Below are 20,317 nucleotides of genomic sequence, written 5' to 3' on the forward strand. Positions count from 1 at the left end.
AGTTAGAGGGAGAAGCAGGCTCCATGCAAGGAGCCCGACATGGGACTCAATCGATCCTTGGTCTCCAGGATCACACCTTGGGCTAAATACAGCACTAAACCACTGAGCCACCCAGGCTGCCCTCTGTTTGTTTTCTATGTGAGTACTTTATCAGGTGTGTGGAGGGTAACTATTACTCCTCCCTGTCTGCTTCCTACTTCTTTCATATTTATGGCATCACTTGATGAACAGAACTTTGGACTTTTAATCAAGTCCAACATACAAACTTTTTATTTGTTGTTTAGCTCTTCTGTGTCCTAAGAAACTGCCCACCCACCTGAGGCTGTGACGGTAATCTATATTTTCTTCTACAAGTTTGACCATCTTTTCTAAACTCTTTGTAACCACAGGGGGTGTTCCTGTAGGAACTCATGGAGAACAAGGCTAATAGTAATGATGGTAAGAACAACAACAGCTAGTATTTATTGAACTTACACAATGTTCCAGATACACCTTCAGAGAGTTTACATGTACCAAACTCAGCACAACAGCAGTATTAGGTAGGTGTGATTGTCCCCATTTCACACATAACACATAGGGGTAACAAGTCATTTTCCCAGTGTGTCACAGGAGTAAAGAGGTGGGATGGTGATGGTAACAGGGAGGGTGTGTACCACAGCAGGAGGCTTTCCCACATACGTTGCATTAACAGAGTTATTCCTTAGAACAAATCTGAAGTGAGACAAAGCTCAAACGGTAGGAAGCTTCTATGCACTCATTAAGCCAATTCAGGAAAAAAATTCTACACTGTGTGTGTGTGATCACTAAGAAAAAGTGATTTCTCTATTCTCTAAATTTGCCTCGAGCATGACTATTCTGAGATGCTATAAGCGGAAGAGTGACCAGTGAAAGCTTTCTTATGTTAAATTGTATCATGGATTTTCCTTGTGCTATGGCAGGAATGAACGTTGTATAGAAGCTTCTGCACCTTCTTTTTGTTCAAAAGGTTTTTCAGCAGTGTGAACTCTCTGATGTTCTCTAAGATGGTTCACATGGTTACATGCCTTCCCACATTCCTTACACTCGAAGGATTTCTCACCAGTGTGAATTTTTTGATGTTGTGTAAGTTGATGGCCATGACTAAAGGCCTTCCCACACTCTTTACATTCATAGGGTTTCTCTCCTGTATGAATCCTCTCATGTTTAACGAGGCTTGACCCATAGATGAAGGCCTTCCCACACTCCTTACATTTGTAAGGCGTTTCACCCGTGTGGATTCTCTCATGCTGGGTGAGGTGGTAGCCACAATTAAAGGCCTTCCCACATTCTGTGCACTTATATGGCTTCTCACCAGTATGAATTCTCTCATGTTTAACAAGGCTCGAACCCCAGCGAAAGGCCTTCCCACACTCCTTACATTCATGAGGTTTCTCACCAGTGTGGATTTTCTGATGCTGAGTGAGATAATTGACTCGAGTAAAGGCCTTCCCACATTCCTGGCATTCATAGGGCTTCTCACCAGTATGAATTCTCTTATGCTGAACAAGGCTCGAGCCACAGATAAAGGCCTTCCCACAGTCCTTACATTCGTAGGGTTTCTCACCACTATGAATTCTCTTGTGCTGAATTAGTTTATATACACGGCTAAAGGTCTTGCCACAGTCTTTGCATTCATAGTCTTTCTCCCCAGTGTGAAATCTCTGATGCTGAGTGAGCTCGTCACCACGTCTAAAGGCCTTCCCGCAGTCCTTACATTCATAGGGTTTCTCACCCGTATGGATTCTCTTATGAATGACGAGGCTTGAACCCCATCGAAAGGCCTTCCCACAGTCCTTACATTCATAGGGTTTCTCACCAGTGTGGATTTTCTGATGCTGAGTGAGTTGATTACCCCAACGAAAGGCCTTTTTACACTCCTTACATTCGTAGGGTTTCTCACCCGTGTGAATTTTCTGATGCTGAGTGAGTTGATAGCCACGACTAAAGGCCTTCCCACATTCCTTACATTCATAGGAATTCTCCCTAGTATGAAGTCTCTGATGTGGTCTAACAGAGGTATTTTCTCTACAAGTGGGCGTTTTTTCATAGTTGATTATCATTTGATTGAAACAGCTCTCTCGAGGGCCCTGTGGTCCTTCAAACTCACCTTCACACATCCAGTCAAGGCCAAGGGATTTACTTTTTCCATTTGAGTTCCATTTGGATAAATTTATTTCATAAATGCCCTTTTCTGTAGGTAAACTCTTGGTCCCACAGGGTGACTCCAAATCTGGAAAAAAAATAACATTTTGTTTTCCTTTTAAGGGAAATTAAACCACAAAGCTAACCACAAACCAGAAACTTCTCTGATGGAAATAAAACTTCTCCAGGAGAATAAACATGAATCACTTAGGGCTCTCATTAAAAGTATGGTCCACTTCTGGCACCACAATACTTAATGAGGAAACACTGGGGATGTTCCTGCTAAAGTTAGATAAGAAGGAACTGCCTATTAGCCCCACAATTTCCTATCAGCTGACACAATTAAGCAGAAAGAAATCGGAGGGGCAAAACTCATAAATAAAGATGAAAAAAAGAGTACATTTTGCAGATGATGTGATGACATACCTGGAAAACCCAGGAATATCAAATATAGAACTAATGTGAAAGACAAGAATATATAGTTGGTTAGCTGGGTATAAAAATAACATTCTGAAATAATGTCAATCATATAATGAAAAGTGATTCTGGATAAAAAGACCCACCATCAAAGGAAATAAAAAGGACAATGTGAAGGATTAACTGTAACATACATGGTAAATGCCTGTAAGGGAATATTTAGGTGGGATCTGACCATCAATGGGGATGCTAACACCAAGAGGCTGCAAAACCCAGACTATGCTTAAATTCATGAGTTCATAATGATGCTAGAAAGTGTTAAACGATCAGCTGTGGAGCATGCTAGCCAACTAGCCCTTGATTATAAGAATAATTTTTCCTTTAAAAACCTTTTTATCCACTATGAAAAATTACTACATAACCAACTAGCAGATGGAGCACAGTTTCTCTGTAATGAATTAGTACAGTAACAAAAAAGCAATGATAGATCACCATAGTGAATATCCACTGAAGTGGATCTATGCACTGAGTGTCAGTGAGTGCTAACAGCACAAAAAGAGCCATAATGGGATAAAGTCTTAGGATGTTAGAACGTTGACAGCACCCGGGAAGAAGTATTAGCAAATATTAGATAAAAGGAAAAGAAAAGTACTCAAAGCTAGGATATCAACCAACTTGCAGGAGCTACAAAGAGCATGGGATCACGTCTACATCCCTGCTACTCAAGGCGTGGTCCATGGACCAGGAGCATCAGCAACATGTGAAGCAGGAGCAAAAACAGAAGAAAACCGGTAGGAGGGGAATGGGGTGAAGATCAAGTTCATGGTGGTGACTTCTTCCCCAGAGGCCATGGAGGTTTGTTAGGGAGCTTTCCAAACACCTCAGGTGCACCTGCTCCCTGCCTTGCCTGGCTGCTTGCTTCACTGATGGCTTGTTCCAGCCAGACTGGCTGTCACTCTCCTCTGCACCTGTCCTTCCTCTCAGCCATCAAGGCTCTTTCCCTTCCTCCCCAAAGTAGCAAATCACTTCTGACTTATAGAAATGAGAGGTCCTGGGATCCTTGGATGGCTCAGCGGTTTAGTGCCTGCCTTCGGCCCAGGGCGTGATCCTGGAGTCCCAGGATTGAGTCCCACATCGGGCTTCCTGCATGGAGCCTGCTTCTCCCTCTGCCCGTGTCTCTGCCTTTCTTTCTCTGTGTCTCTCATGAATAAATAAAATCTTAAAAAAAAAAAAAAAGAAACGAGAGGTCCTGCTTTCAGAAAGAAAAAAAAAAGCCACATGATGTAGAACTTAAGAAAAAATAATTACATGCTCAAAAATTCCTTGATGGAAACTTAGTCAAATTTATTACAGGCTGAAACTCAAAAGGATAAAATTTCAGAAAAGAAAAAGGATTAAATAACAGGCAACAAGACAGGAAGGGTCTTATTTTAAACTTCTGAGCACCTTATCTGTAGAGGCAAGTACAAGAGGGTAGTGACAGTGTGGATTCTTGCTTCTGCCTCCCCTGTCCAACCAAGTCACTCTGTGCCTGAGTATACTCACCCACAAATTAGACACAGCAATTGTGCCTACCTCATAAACGTGTGGCAAGGTGAAGTGTATTTACACATAGCCAATGCTGGTATAGGGTGAGCACAACACTAGCCTTTACTGTTATGACGGTTATTTCTCTAACAGAAGAATAAGACATAGCCTGAGACATTTAAAAGACATGGTCATCTAAAGTAACTCAGAAATCAGGAATTAAAACTTTCAACCTCACTTCAGGTACAATGAGCAACAAATGTATAATGCTTGTTTGGTTTTATGTGACTGCTGTTCTATATCAAACATGTGGCTGGTTTACTAGAGGAAGAAAAAATTCAACTTGTTTCCTGGAAGTCAGTCCTGGCATTCCTGGTAGAGGGTGCTGACATTCCCGGGGGCAGGCAACTCACCCAGGGAGACCAGGTTACTGTAGTTCTCCAACATCACGTCCCAGTACAGGTCCCTCTGCCTGGAGTCCAGGCACGCCCACTCCTCTTGAGAGAAGTCAATGGCTACATCTGAGAATGTCACCAAACCCTGAGAACACAAACCCATACATCCTTGAGGAGATGGACAGCACAGAAAGGGCTCTGCTGTGGGTGGGACTGGACACAGGAACAGACTACAGGCCTGTGAGGTGGGTAGGGCGCCGTGGGGACTGTGACTGAGCAGAGCTCCTAATGTTCTTAAAGAGTCTCGCTGCTGCACAGAAACCCCACATCCTGTGCAATGCTTGTTAATCCCAAGCCGTCAGGATGTTTGACACAATCCCGGGGTTCCTCCTGTTCACAAGCACAGGGCCTGCCATGGGCCTGCCTCATAACAGCTCGGCAAAGTGGACGCCTGTTGCACTCTCTCCATCAAGGCAAGGACAATGCCCAGGGTTTAGTTTCTGAAATGTGAAGTGAGATCTTTTATCTTTGAAACTAGGGTTTATGTGTCTGAATGTTCTCAAACCTCAAGTTCATCATTTTGCCCAGGTTTCAGGCAGTCTTCCTACGTAATGACAAAAGCATCTTCTTATTCCATTGTAACGGTGACTTAAAGTTGTACACCCAAAGTATCCAAGGTTTTCCCCAATTCTGAGGGTGTGTGATCACCTGGGACTTTTGTACACTGTGACCTTCTTCCCCATTACTACCCACCACCCCTGCCTTTTCTCTGCTGATTTAGGATTTAGGTGTCTGACAATGTGGATGCACCAGTGAGGGATGGTGGGTCTGTTTGACAACAACATGCACCCTTTGGGTCCCCTGGTAGCATCATGGCCTCTCAGTCCTCAGGCTATGACCACAGCCTTATCTATTCCCAAAGCCTCATGGAGCTCCAGCTCTAACCACCACTGACATGGAGACCAACCAACACGAACATTGCCTCCTCTGCCTGGAAAAAACATTCATGGAGAATGGGGGGGGGGGTTAGTTTTTGTGTGTGGTCAAATGGGATCACCATCTCCTACTTATTAAAAGACAAATGTGACTCAAGGATTTCTCTCAAGTGGCTGTCCTCCCCACTGCTCCAGCATTACTCCTGATGGGAGGGTGTGTACACAGGAGACACTGAATCACTAGCTCAGTGAAGTGGGCATTAGGCACATAGGTGGGAATGGGGCTGCATGGCATCATCATTTGCCAGAACAGGAAGAACTGGGCAGTGGGTAATTACATGGGCCTCAGTTGGGCAGGAGGCTTCAGGGTAATTCATAAAAACAGCCACAGGACCTAAATATCATATTTTAAGGAAAGAGAAATATATACTTACGTGCGCCATAGTTTTAGAATCAAGAACTGATCAGTCCTCTTGAGGTTTCTTTTACCAAAGACACAAAATCCAGAGAAGCCAGAGATATATGAGAAAAAAAGAGGCATTACAATAAGTGCATCTTGGTCCCCAAGTGATTTAATACAAGTTTCCTACTCTTTCATTTTGTTTCCAATCCCCCACCCGTTGGCCGTTTCCTCCCCCCAATACACACACATCAATGTGATGCATCGGGGAGTATGAAGAGTCTGGACAAAAGGGAAGAGTTCTCCCTGAAGCCCTAAGAAACCCAGCTGCACACACAGAGAAGAGTTTTTGTTTTTGCCTTGAAATCAGACCTACTTTCAGCTGTTGTTTCTCAACACAACTTAAAAAAATTTTTTTAAAGTAGGTTCACCGCTGTGTGCACCAAAGGTGTAGCTGCCATCTGTCACATGATACTACCAGTACCACGGGACTATGATCCCTATGCTGTGCCTTTCCTCCCTGTGACTCCATAACTGGAAGCCTGAGCCTCCTGTTCCCCTTCACCTATTTTTCCCCCTCCCCTCTGGCAATTATGTTCATCTGTTCTCTGTATTTATGGGTTTGTTTTTGTTTGTTCATATGCTTTATTAGATTCCACTATCAGTGAAGTCATATGGTATTTATCTTTCTCTTCTTTCATTTAGCATAATTCTCTAGGTGCATCCTTCTTGTTGCAATTGATAAGATCTTTTTTTTGTCCTCAACTTCCAAAGGGTAATTGACATCATACCTGATAGGAATGTCTTTGTTTTGGGTGCAGTTAGCCATTCCCAACCAGTCTTAGGGTGGGAACTGGCTACACCAAGACCAATCAGGTGATTTGGGATAGGTGCTCTGGGTCATGGGGTATCAACTGACCTGGGTACTGAGATTAACATGTAGACAACAGGTCAGTCATGTCTGGATGATCAATCATTTAATCAGCTGTGCCTATGTGCTGAAGCCCCACTGAAAACTCTGGGCCTCAAAACTTTGGTGAGCTTCCCTGTTTGGCGACAGTCTATGCATATTGTCCTATGTCAATGCTGATAAGAGCATCCAGTCCTAACTTCAGGGACAGACGAACTGGAATCTCCATGTTGGGGATACTCCTAGACTTCAGCCTATGTGCTTGTTTCCCTGGTTGATGTTAATCTGCATCCTTTCCCTGTAATTACCTGGAACTGCGAGAAAAACAGCTCTTGGTGAGTTCTAGGAATCCTTCTAGCTTGAGGGTGGCTTTGGAAAAGTCTTGACCTTGAATGTGGTGTCAGAACTGAGGATGATCTCATGTGCATACTGTGCCCCCAAACCTCCCAGTCTGGCTAACTCTGGGCAGGGACATTGTGATCTGGACCTGAGATGGGGTTCATTTAGGGTGCATGGTCTTACTCGGAGCAACATCCTGCTCCCTCCAACCACACCATCCAGGATGAAGAGGGGGTGTACCATGCAAACCTGAACCTCTCCTGGCTTGTAGGGTGAGGTTGGTCAAGCATGGCAGATGGACAGGGTGGAGAAGGAAAGGCCCAGGTAACATTCAGCACCCTACGTCCATAAAAGCTCACTGCAGCAATACATGCAGAGTACTGATGCAAAAGAGTAAATGATTGTGAAACATTAAGTTGGAAGAATTCCTTACAAGACATGAATAACACTTCAGATACATGGTCAGCAAAGAAACTAGGATACAACAATACACTTGTAAAATTCTATATATGAGCATGTACACACACACACACACACACACGATGCTTATATATATCATACACAGAGAAGACACACACACACAACATCAACAGAAAAAAAAAAGATATAAAATAGAAACAGAGAAACAGAAAGAAAAAGCCTGGGAAGTTATAAATCCTTTGTGCAGCAAGAGTAAACAAAGCAGGTGTGAAACGGCGAGACTGGCCTTTGGCTGGATTTCCAGAACGTCCAGGGGGTCCCCAGTGTTCCCTGACAAGAGTGGCTCACTGCTTTGAAACAGTATCAATGATGTGGTTTATACTGAATCCTTACTTTCCTCTGGGAGCCTGGAATTTTGGTATATGGCAGAGAGAGGGTGCCTCTGTGACTGACCTGTGATAAAAACCCTGGCTTCCTTGGCTCAGATGGGCTTCCCTGGTGGAAAAAGCGTCATGTATCTTGCTATAACTCACTGACGGAGGAATCAAGCATGTCCTATGTGACTGCACCATGAGAGTGCTCTGGAAGTGTGTGCCTCATTTCTTCCCCATGTCGTCCATCCCATGCACCTGCCCCTCTGATTGTGCTGTGTATCATTTTGCTGTAATAAATCCTGGCCTTGAACAGGACTACTCGTCAAATCCTGAGTACACACAGAGAATCACAGAACCTTGCCTCTGACACACTCTCTGACTTTGGTTTTCTTCAAGTATACCTCACTAGGGGTATAACAAAAGCCAGGCATTGGCTTGACATATATATGTATGTGTGTTTATTTCTTTCAAACTCATTAAATGATAGACTCTCAAAGAGAAACTTTAAAAGTCTTGAGATACCTTCGCATTATTTTATGTACAACTTTTCTTTCCTTTTGCTTCCTAATATACCTAAACCAACTCTCTGACTCCTACCTATATCCACATATGTGAGGGCCAACTGGACTAAGACTAATGACTAAGATTCCAAGGGATGTCCTGTAGTACTGATGGCTGTCTTGGTGGGAGGATGAATGTGACTTCCGAGCTATCCTTCCAGCCATGGTGTCCTGTGGAATGCTAAACCACCTGACCCTGTTAGTCTTCACTTTGCATCAATATCATCAGAGAAAACACTTAAGATACAAAACTTAGGAAACAAATTCCATTTTACTTCACACAGAGCCCATGTGTTCACAATTATCTGGTCGTGACCTGACAACAGTGGCCCCCTTCTCAGCACCCCTCACGGCATATCACCTAGAAGTCTCCACTGGCCTTGACCACAGGCTGCCTTGAGCTCCACTCAGTTTCCCTTTCCAGCTGAGACATAAACAATGTACGGGTAACAATGTCCTTTTAGTCGTTTGTTGTTCCCAATACTTGTATCATATTGTAGGTACTTAATAAAAGCACCGTATTGATGCAAAATTCCACTTTTTGGAACTTATCCCAAGGAAACAGGTACAGAAGTGCACAAATATATGAGAATGTTCAAGGGATTTTTAAAAATTGGGACAGTTAAAAAACAATTTTTGAGATAATAGTAAATTCACCTGCAGTTGTAAGAAAGAACACAGAGGGATCCCATGGACCCTTTACCCAGCTGACCCCAACGGTAACACATCACAAATCTATAGTACAATATAACCACCAGGACATTGATACTGATATAATCCATTAAGTTTATTCAGATTTTCCAGAGAATCATTTTAAAAAATGAAAAGAAAGCATAGAAATACCTGTGGCAAAGATAAATAAATTATGGTCTGCTACAGTGGCATCTAATACGCTAATAATGATATTGATTTATACTATTTGAGAAAGAAGTTTATGCTGAATTACTAAGTGAAGAAGGTATTACTATACATTTAATAATGTAGGTGTAATTTGGGATGAGAGGTCTTGGTGAAAGCAAGAATAAGGCTCTGTGGTTTGACTTTCAGGATGTGAATCTGAACTCTGTTACTAACCTCACACTGTCTGTTCCCCACAGGTAAGACTGGGGTAGAAACAGTACCTGCCAGGTAAGACTGAATCAACTATTAGAAAGATAATTTGAATAAAACACAGTAATATTAAGTTATTTAAGACAAGTTAGCTGTTATGAAAGGAAACGATAACATTATACAAGTCTTAATGTGGGGGCACCTGGGTGGCTCAGTAGTTGAACATCTGCCTTCCACTTGGGTTATGATCCCAGTGTTTTGGGATCAAGTCCTACACTGGGCTCCCTGCAGGGAGCCTGTGTCTCCCTCTGCCTAAGTCTCTGCCTCTCTCTCTGGGTCTCTCATGAATAAATAAAATCTTAAAAAACAAAAAAAAGAACAACACAACAACCACCCTTAATCTGTTTTTATAAAAGAAACTCAAGTCTGTTTTTCCTTTCTTATGCTAAAACATGTACTTCACACCTGCTATCTATATAATCCACACTAAAAACTTTCAGAGCCTCTTAAAAATGAAATTCTCTTAAATTAACATTAGCAAAAAAAAAAAGAGTCTAAGACATGTAAGGAGGAAATGTTCCCTCTCCACCAGCAGAGAGGAACAGACGTGATTTTTTTTTTTGTTTGTTTGTTTTATTTATTTATGATAGGCACACAGTGAGAGAGAGAGAGAGAGAGAGAGAGGCAGAGACACAGGCAGAGGGAGAAGCAGGCTCCATACACCGGGAGCCCGACGTGGGATTCGATCCCGGGTCTCCAGGATCACGCCCTGGGCCAAAGGCAGGTGCTAAACCGCTGCGCCACCCAGGGATCCCAACAGACGTGATTCTACATGGCAATTCCAGTCCAAAGAATGTACACTGACAGGTGCTTAGGTGGCTCAGCTGGTTACATGCCGGACTCTTGACTTTGGCTCAGGTCATGATCTCAGGGTTGCAAGACTGAACCCCGTGTCAGGCTCCATACTGGGTGTAGAGTCTGTTTAAGATTCTGTCTCCCTCTTCCTCTGCCTCTCCTCCCTGCTTGCACACTCTGTCATAAATAAAATAATAAAATAAAATAAAAATAAAATAAGATAAAATAAAGTAAAATAAAACAAACGATGTCAAATTGAGAACACTAGCAAGTGGCCAGATCTTGTATTCCATATGATATGGAAGATTTCTGTGAACAGTTTCATTTTTTTAAAAAGATTTTATTTATTTATTCATGAGACACACAGAGAGAGAGGCAGAGTCACAGGCAGAGGGAGAAGCAGGCTCCCTGTGGGGAGCCTAATGCAGGACTCAATCCCAGGACCCTGGAATCATGACCTGAGTTGAAGGCAGATGCTCAACCACTGAGCCACCCAGGTGCCCCAAAAACTTTCATTTTTTAAAAAAGCAATCACTATACCCAATATGGGGTTCAAAGCCCCGACTCTGAGATCAAGAGTTGGCTCCACTGACTGAGCCAACCAGGTACCTCTGTAACGTGATTGTTTTAAACTACTGTTGTCTTACGTTTTTCTCGTGTATCTTATCTGCCCGAAGAAATGTTCTAGTACAGCTCATATTTGTAGTAAGTCAGGGATTATTGTCATGTTCTGTGAAAGAAAAAAATCCTGGGAAGTCGGATTTTAAAAGTCTGTCTTTACTGATAATTTGTTCATGGGATTAGTTTCAAATGATGTCTTTCTAATCTTTTAAGGTGTAAATATGTGAGAGACTTTTTAAAAGTAAGATGAGGATCACTGGCACACATCTCTCTTCTCCACATGCAACAGGTATAATGTCACCCATAGCTGAGGTAGATTCCTCTATAAACTAAGATTTGAACAGTGTTTGGCTTAATTGTGTGTCAATTAGCAGGATCCAATGCTCTGGAGTCAAAACCACATACATATGTATGGGGGTGGGTGCTGGAAACATACATACCAAAATATTGACAGCAATTATCTCTGGATGATACAGCTATGGGTAATTTCAAATTTCTTCTTTATGGGCTCCTTAGGAAACTGAACCTTTTGTAGCAGGCCTGTATTAAATCCATGATAAGAAATATAATTTACGATAGTCACAAATTTTAAAAAATTCAACAATGAACAATTCCACAGTTATGGAGGAGTGGGTATATTGCAGACAACAGGGGAACTGTGGATGGATAGGCCTGTGGCAGGCAGGATAACTGTCTCCCAAATGTGTCCATATCCTAACTCTGGAGCTTGTGAATACATTACATTACATGGAAAAGGAGAGGTAGGCTGCAGGTGGACTTGGGGTCGCTCGTCAGCTGACCTCAAGACAGGGAGGCAGCCTGCATTATGCCAGGTGGGCCAGTGTATTTTGCAGGGATCCTTATAAGCCAATGAGTAAGTGAGAAGAAAGATGTGACCACCAAGGCTCAGTGACTAGGCTCTAGTGTGACAGGGCTTCTGGAACATGCAGTTGTCACTTGGGGAGACATGGTCTTTGAAAAACAGGAGTAACATCACAGTAGAGAAAAGTGACAAACTACCTCAGCCAGATGATCACACTCAGCAATCATATATCATGCTGACCGTTTATGTTCTTGCCATGACATGATGAAAGTAGCACTCTTCCACCCCCCAAACCATAAACCCAGTCCAATCACAAGAAAAGCATCAGGTTCCAAGAAAGGGGCATCCTACCAAATACCTGTACCTCTTAAAACCGTCAAGGTCATCAGAAACAAGGCAAGTCTGAGAAACTGTCACAGCCAAGAGGAGCATAAGGACACATGACAATGAAATGTAATGTGATCTCCGGGATGGCATCCTGGAACACATGAAGAACGTTATGTAAAAACTATGGAAATCTGAATAAAGCATGGATTTCAGTTAACAATAGCTTATCAATATCAGTTCACCAGTTGTAAATAATGTCCTGTACTAATGGTAAGTTGTTAACAATAGGTAAAAATAGGAGACATCCATACTAAATGTAAGTTGTTAACAATAGGGGACTGTGGGTGTGGGGTGTCTGTGACTTCTCCGTACTAACTGCAATTTTTTCTACAAATCTAAAATCATTCTAAAAATGATCAAGATCTATTAAAGAAGAAGAATATGGAACCATATGTGGCCCACAAAGGAACTGTTCAGTACATGACCTTTTAGAGAGAAAGTTTGCCAAATCCTGCTCTAGTTCCAGAATTCACACTCAACATCAAACTATGTGGTTCATACAGATACAAGTGAAGCAGAATGAAGCTGTCAGACTTCCCACAAGACCCGGATAATACAACAAATTTCTATTTACTGATCACTGAAAAAACAAACAAACCAACCCTGCCTCTGACAAAGATCTTTGCTCAAACCCCGTTTCATTTATTTGTTAAAATGGCTCAATTTCTTTGAATTTTTTTTTTTTTTAATTTGAAGTAGGCTCCACGGCCAAGGTGGGGCTGAACTCATGACCCTGGGATCAAGAGTTGCTCACTCCGGAAGCACGTTTACTAAGAGTTGCACACTCTGGGGACTGGGCCAGCCAGGCGCCCCCTCAAACCCCACATTTAAAGGCATCACCAAGCTGCTTACTTGGTCACTGACTGGCAAAAACATTAAGACCTCTGTTCTCATTGCAATCTGCGAGTCAGGCCTGTGGGAAAGATTGAGGATTCCTGGTGTTTGATTCCACCTTAGAATGAGTATCCTCCTGACTAAATCGCAGGCTAAAATAAAGCACAACAAGAACCTCCCCACCGCATTCTTCTGTTCTGTGCTCTGTGCATACACCTGCACATCCCCATCACACTTCTCAGGAAAGAATTAGTCACTGTTTGGAAGAACGTTTCGGGCCAAGAAAAGCAAATATTCTGAAGTCCTAGAAACACATTTACTCAACAAAGAGGTAACTCATCTGAACCTTGACTTTAAGATGTGTCACAAGTTGTCTTCCTCCTCAGGATGCTGGTTCTGGAGGATGGCTGGCCTGGGGGAAAGAAAGAAGGACACACTAGGGCCTTTCTGGAGCATAAGTTGGAGCAGAGAATACCCTCCAGGCCCACACACCTAACAAAAACCAATAGGAGGGGCGCCTGGATAGCTCAGTCGGTCAAGCATCTGCCTTCAGCTGAGGTCATAATCCCAGGGTCCTGGGAGAGAGCCCCATACTCGGCGCCCTGCTCTTTGCGGGGCCTGCTTCTCCCTCTCCTGCCCCTCCCCCGGCTTGCCCGCGCTTTCTGTATCAAATAAATAAAATCTTTTAAAAAGATAAGAAGAAAAACAGAAAACCAATCAGAAATAAGGGGGTGGGGAGGCGACTGGGATCTGAGTATCTCTCAACGCTTCTAGAGGACTAGGCTGCAAGAAGTGGGGTCCTGAAATCAGCGCGGAAGAAGGGCGCTTCTGGTCCTGAACCGGTCACCTCGGGGTTGTGACTGCGCCCCTCCTGCTGGCTAATTTCTCTGCGGGGTCGGGCCCTGCCCTGCCCTCCCTCCCGGCCACTGGCCCTGCGCTGGCCCGCGAGGCCGGAGAAAGCAGCCGCGACCTCAGACCGCAGGGTGCTCCCGGACCCGGTGCCCCCATCCCGCCCTCCGTCACCCCCGCGGCGGCGCATGAGCCCCTCCCACCGCCGCGCAGTCTCCGCCGGCCGTGCCGCCCCGCCCCCACACGCTCCCCAAAGTGCGTCACAGTCACCGAGCCGGGGCCTGCCCCCTCCCCGGGGTCCCCGGGCCCCGACACCCCCGCGTAGCCCCGTAGCCCCGTACTTCTCTCCGCGGCCGCGGGCCCGGACTCCGCGTCGGGCCTCCTCGCGCGGAGCACCCTCCCGGCCGCCCTCCACCGACCAGAGCGCGCGCGGATTCCCTCTCGGGAGGCCGGCCACTCACCGCTCGGGGCCCCACGACCCGCCGGATGTCGGGAGGCGGCACAAGGCACTAAATCAACTCGGGACCAGGGCCGCGGGATGCTGAACCCAGACAATCCTCGGCGCAGTAAGCGTCTCCCGGCAGGCGCCTCGCTGCGCTCCGACTCCGCGGAGGGGGCGGTGCACGGCGCCTCTGGGTAATGTAGTCCAGCAGCTCGGGAATACAAGGAGCTGGGGGCGCGGTGGTCCACTTTCCCAGCGTACAACAGTACACGGTCTCCAAGGAGCTGTGCTCACAGACTCCTGGGAAATGTAGTTCAGAGCAAACGCGCAGGGACGGGAGGGGGGACCCGTTCCCAACATGCATTTGGGTCCCTTACATAAGGGTGGTAGTCATCTGTGATGTTACTCACTGCTAAGTGGTTGATTTTAGCGTGATTGCGACTTTTCCCTCGGATCATTTTATTAAAAACAAAAGCCATTTTTTTTCTAATTCTGACATTCCTTGTACATCCATTAACTAGGCTATTTCTATAACTTAAGGCTTTCCCTTATAAAGTGGGGCTATGTTTCCACTCCAGGATTGATCTCTTGTAAAGGCGGCAGGTTTGTCTCTTTAACACTTTCTAGGGCAGTCCCGGTGGCCCAGCGGTTTAGCACCGCCTTCAGCCCGGAGCGTGATCCTGGAGACCCGGTATCGGTATCGAGTCCCACGTTGGGCTCCCTGCATAGAGCCTACTTCTCCCTCTGTGTCTCTGCCCCTCTCTCTCTGTGTGCCTCTCATAATAAATAAAATATAATCTCTAAAGAAAAAAACACTTTCTAGAGTAATCAGTCGTTCTAAAAACTACCTTGAATGATGATCGGTTACTTTTGGCTTTTTCTTGTCGGTTCACTTTATTTTTCACCACTTCTACCTCAGATGCAGAATCAACCACTTCTCCTGATGTTTGGAAATGACATCGGAGAACACAAACTCCATACTCTTGGGCTGACACTGCTTTTAGGTATTTTCCCTGAACAGAAGTGGGAGAATTCTTATGTTCCTATTCAAATATTTTCATATCAAATTGAACCTATAGCATTGTTCTCTTAATTTGTTAAATCCCAAATGATGTAGGAAAAGACGTTAGGTTTTGAAGTCAATGGCCAAGAAAGAATTCTTGAGATGTCTTTGGTGCAAAAAGGTGGTTTTATTAAAGCACAGGGTCAGGACACAGGGACAGAAAGAGCTGCAGAGGGGTCATGAGGAGTGGCCCATTATATACTTTCAAGTTGGGATGGTTTAAGTTGCTAACGACTTTTCTTGAGGGAGCTAGCTATTGATGGGAAAAGGTAATTTATGGCTGTCCAATAAAACCTGAGTCATGAGATCCTTCAGATGTGTATTGGTGGGTCATACGCTTGGGGGATGCTTGCCAACATGTATCTTGGGGAGTAGAGATAAAGGAAGTCTCTAAAGGAATTTTTATATGTTAGACTTACAGGATCCTGGAGGTTGGGCTAAGATTGCCTTTTGCCCTTAGCAAAGTTAAGGCAGCTGAGATCAAGGCAGCTGAGTTCTTAGAGGAAGGTCACTCTGCCTGTTTCAAGGATTTGTCAATGGGCTGCAGGTAGTAGGGAAAGTTAATAATTTTTCATCTGCCTTTGTTTCTCACATCACCAACTTTATAACATGATTATTTCCTGTTACCTACAATATAAAGGAAATACTTTTGAAGTAACAATGTTGATAGTTGTTGATAGTTACATCCATGATATAACTAAAGAAATCTGAATTGTTCTCTGTAATACCTTTTGTCCTTAGAATGGGTAAAGTCAATGGGGTGCCTGGGTGGCTCAGTCAATTAAGTGGCTGACTTAGACTCAGGTCATGATCCTGAGTCCTGGGACTGAGTTCTGTGTCAGGCTCTGCGCTCAGTGGGGAGTCTGTCACTCTACTTCTGCACCCCCCCCCAATGCTCTCTAATAAATAAATCGTTAAAAAAACCACACACACACAAAAGAATGGGTAAAGTCAAGATACTACACTGTTTCATCAGTAATGAACTATTTAAAAATGCTGTTGGAAGGGCAGGGTAGTTATTTGGAGATTCCTTCACTATCTCAAACTATGTATCAGAATAAAAGTACAAATGGATCAGATATATAAAGGTTAAAAAAAGTAAGTCCTCAGAAAGTTAAAAATAGGACTACCCTACAAACCAGCAATTGCACTACTAGGTATTTATCCAAAAGATACGAAAATAGTGAGTTTGGAGGGACACGTGTACCCCAATGTTTATTTTTATTATTTTTAAAATATTTAATTTATTTATTATTCATGAGAGACACACACAGAGAGAGAAGGCAGAGACATAGGCAGATGGAGAAGCAGGCTCCATGCGGGGAGCCTGATGTGGGACTCGATCCCGGTACTCCAGAATCACACCCTGGGCCAAAGGCAGGTGTTCAACCACTGAACCACCCAGGCGTCCCGACCCCAATGTTTATAGCAGCAATATTCACAATAGCCAAAATATGGAAAGAGTCCAGATGTCCATCGACAGATGAATGGATAAAGATACACACACACACACACACACACAATGGAGTGTTACTCAGCCATCAAAAGGAATGAAATCTTGCCATTTGCAATGATGTGGATGGAACCAGAGGGGATTATGCTAAGCCAAATAAGTCAGAGGAAATCAAATACCTTATGATTGCACTCGTATATGGAATTTAAGAAACAAAACATGAACATAGCAGAGGGAAGGAAAAATAAAATATGACAAAAACAGAAAGAAAGGCAAACCATAACTCTAGGAAACAAACAGCATTGCTGGAGGAGAGGTGTATGGGGGATAGGGTAACTGGGTGATAGGCATTAAGGAGGGCACTTGATGGAATGAGCACTAGATGTTATATGCAACTGATGAATCACTAAATTCTGCCCCTGAGACTAATAATACATTATATGTTAACTAAATTAAATTTAAATAATTAAAGAAAAATAAGTTATAAACAGTATAAAAATATGTCCATAATATGAAAATAAGATCATTTCCAACTACAATTCAAAGTCCAGACATTGTAAGAGACAAATCATAGTTAAAGTGTTGAAAACAAAAGACAAAAAAATCCTGAAGCAGTGAGAGAAGACTCATCACACTGAAGGGACTAGTCCCACACAATGGGACTATGACTGGCACTTCATCAGTAATAGTAAACAAATGAAGATAGTGGAAGAAAATATTCTAAGTGCTGAAAAAATTTTTTAAAAAGTCAAAAGGAATGGTATATCCAGCAGAACTATCAGTAAAAAATTAGGGCAAAATGAAGACATCCCCAAGTGAACAATATGCAAAGAACTTTTATAACTCATAAATAAATCAACTCAATTAAAAAAGAAATGGGAAAAAGACTTGAATAGACACATCACCAAAGATACATGAATGGCTCATAAGCAAATAAGAATACGCTCACTGGCATTAGGAAAATGAAAATCAAAACTATAATGCAGTATTACACCTGTTACAATGACTACAAAAGAGTGAAAACGTTGTGTAGGTGTGGAGAAACTGGAGGCCTAATGCATTTCTGCTCAGAATATAAAATAGTTAAGCACCTTCTATTTTTAAAAACATCCATATTTATGGGGATGCTTGGGTGGCTCAGTGGTTGAACGTCTGCCTTTGGCTTAGGTCCTGGGATGGAGTCCCGCATCAGGCCCCCTGCAGGGAGCCTGCTTCTCCCTCTGCCTAGGTCTCTGCCTCTCTGTGTTTCTCATGAATAAATAAATAAAATCTCTTTTAAAAATCTGTATTTTTAAGGGAAGTGGATTACTTTCCAGATTATGTTGCAAATCCTGACTAAAACATAATCTGAAGAACCAATTTCAACATACAGATTAAAAGGCATTGGAGGTCTTTGAATCTAGTAGGATTTTATTTATTTTAAGCCAGATATAGTTCCAATGTGATATAAACTCTTTTAAGGAAGAAAAATTAATTTGCTCATATTATATTAGGCTATTAAAAAAAACAACAAAATGAGGGACACCTAGGTGGCTCAGTCTGTTAAGCCTCCAGCTCTTTGTGTAGGTTCAAGTCATGACCTCAGGTTTCTGGGATACAGCAGGGAGTCGGCTTCCTCTCTCTCCCTCTGCACCCACACCTGGGCACTTGTTCTTTCTTTAAAATAAATCTTTTTTTAAAAAGGAACAAAATGGAAAAAGAAAATTCTAACTTGAATCTCCTTTAAAGTTTTTATTTTTTTATTTTTTATTTATGATAGTCACACACAGAGAGAGAGAGAGGCAGAGACACAGGCAGAGGGAGAAGCAGGCTCCATGCACCGGGAACCCGACATGGGATTCGATCCCGGGTCTCCAGGATCGCGCCCTGGGCCAAAGGCAGGCGCCAAACCGCTGCGCCACCCAGGGATCCCTTGAATCTCCTTTAAATGCATAAGATATAAATATGACTTTAGTCATTTAAATTTAACCACTTAGCAATTAATATTAGCCAAATTCACTTTAGTCCATTAATGAAAAAAGGATTCCATATTCGAACACTGATTAAGGTGATACAACAAAATAACAGATTTAAACAAAACATATTTGAGCACTGTAGGTCATTCAGTAAGATATTTGATAGTTAAATCATGCCAAATATGACATTTAAAAAATTTATTTTTATTTTTTTAATTTTTATTTATTTATGATAGTCCCACAGAGAGAGAGAGAGAGAGAGGCAGAGACATAGGCAGAGGGAGAAGCAGGCTCCATGCACCGGGAGCCCGACGTGGGATTCGATCCCGGGTCTCCAGGATCGCGCCCTGGGCCAAAGGCAGGTGCTAAACCGCTGCGCCACCCAGGGATCCCTAAAAAAATTTATTTTTCAGCAAGAAACTTTCAACAGGGATCCCTGGGTGGCGCAGCAGTTTGGCGCCTGCCTTTGGCTCAGGGCGCGATCCTGGAGACCCGGGATCGAATCCCATATCGGGCTCCCAGTGCATGGAGCCTGCTTCCCCCTCTGCCTATGTCTCTGCCTCTCTCTGTGTCTCTCATGAATTAACAAATAAAATCTTAAAAAAAAAAAAAAAAGAAACTTTCAACAAACATAACAGTCAGCACTGGCAGCATTTTCATGAAAGTGAGGCTGAGATTAGAGGCCCAGTCAGGGCTCTCCCCACTCCCACTGCACAGGATGCCTGAGCCAGGACTGAGGAAACGGATAAAGGTGGAACCAAGACAAGGAAGGCAGGTTAGAACTGTTATTTTTCACGGACGATGTGATTTCATATGTGAAACAGCAGAGGATCTATTCTGTTAGACTAATAAAAGAATTGAGAACATCAGGGAGGAAAACTTTCCTCTGTCTTGTGATCCTTCTAGCTGGACTTAGATTCAAATTGACATGAGACAGATTAACAGGTCTTGTCTGGGGAATCCACACAGACATGAAAGTCCAAAGACAACAAAGCACCATGAAGCTTACATGAGCTAGCTAAGGAAGGGAGTAGGGGAGAAAACTCACTGGCAAGGTGAAAGGAGCAGTTTGGAGAAATATATTGTTCTATTATGCAGATGAGGCGCCTCCATTAATAACTGGTCTTCCTGTTGCTGGCTCTCCTTTCCAATGTATATTGAGGCAGTTATGGGGGAGGCAGTGTGCCGTTCCCACATTTGTTGGGTTTTTATTACTTTTAGCTGGAAACAATCTTTATGCCAAAGTGGCACATTTTGGGGAAGCCTGCCCTGGGCCCCTACAAGAACACAGAGCAAATCTCGAACATAGTGACATCAGTCTTTCTTCTTTACTAGCAGTAATTAAAAAATAATACAAACAAAAAAATCAAACAGCTTGCATTCCCATCAGCAAATATACTGTGACCCCTTCTTATGAGGCGTTTCTAGATTTGTGCGAGAAAGCCATTAGGTTTTTTTTTTTTTTAAAGATTTATTTATTTAAAAAGAGCATGTGAGTGTGGGGAGGAGCAGAGAGAGAGGAGAAAGAATCCCAAGCTGACTCTGCAT

At 43.3% G+C, this 20,317-nt stretch overlaps 1 protein-coding gene across 4 annotated transcripts; it reads right to left on the minus strand.

Annotated features, from left to right (window-relative positions):
- Nucleotides 1-430: 430 nt before the first annotated feature.
- On the minus strand, nucleotides 431-14,502 carry ZNF331 (zinc finger protein 331). Of its 4 annotated transcripts, none has more exons than XM_055310380.1 (7): nucleotides 14,318-14,502; nucleotides 13,354-13,419; nucleotides 12,151-12,264; nucleotides 11,404-11,503; nucleotides 5,869-5,916; nucleotides 4,518-4,644; nucleotides 431-2,248 (listed from the first exon to the last, which is right to left on the minus strand). In XM_055310380.1, the coding sequence occupies exons 5-7, from the start codon at nucleotides 5,875-5,877 to the stop codon at nucleotides 930-932; spliced, it is 1,455 nt and encodes a 484-aa protein (XP_055166355.1). In that variant the 5' UTR covers nucleotides 5,878-5,916; nucleotides 11,404-11,503; nucleotides 12,151-12,264; nucleotides 13,354-13,419; nucleotides 14,318-14,502; the 3' UTR covers nucleotides 431-929. The 4 variants fall into 4 exon arrangements, with proteins under 4 accessions (XP_055166355.1, XP_055166354.1, XP_055166356.1 ...); XM_055310379.1 differs by having other exon boundaries at nucleotides 5,869-10,519; XM_055310381.1 differs by having other exon boundaries at nucleotides 5,869-11,503; nucleotides 12,138-12,264.
- Between the last annotated feature and the right edge of the window lie 5,815 nt (nucleotides 14,503-20,317).

The sequence above is a fragment of the Nyctereutes procyonoides genome, unplaced genomic scaffold (genome assembly GCF_905146905.1).
Source record: "Nyctereutes procyonoides isolate TBG_1078 unplaced genomic scaffold, NYPRO_anot_genome, whole genome shotgun sequence".
Lineage (NCBI taxonomy): Eukaryota > Metazoa > Chordata > Mammalia > Carnivora > Canidae > Nyctereutes > Nyctereutes procyonoides.

What these genes read in the sequence shown, in the direction of transcription:
- ZNF331 (XM_055310382.1), bottom strand. An exon ending in CAGTAACCTGGTCTCCCTGG is followed by an intron (nt 2,249 to 4,517) that starts GTGAGTTGCCTG and finishes TTTTTTTTCCAG; the next exon opens with ATTTGGAGTCACCCTGTGGG.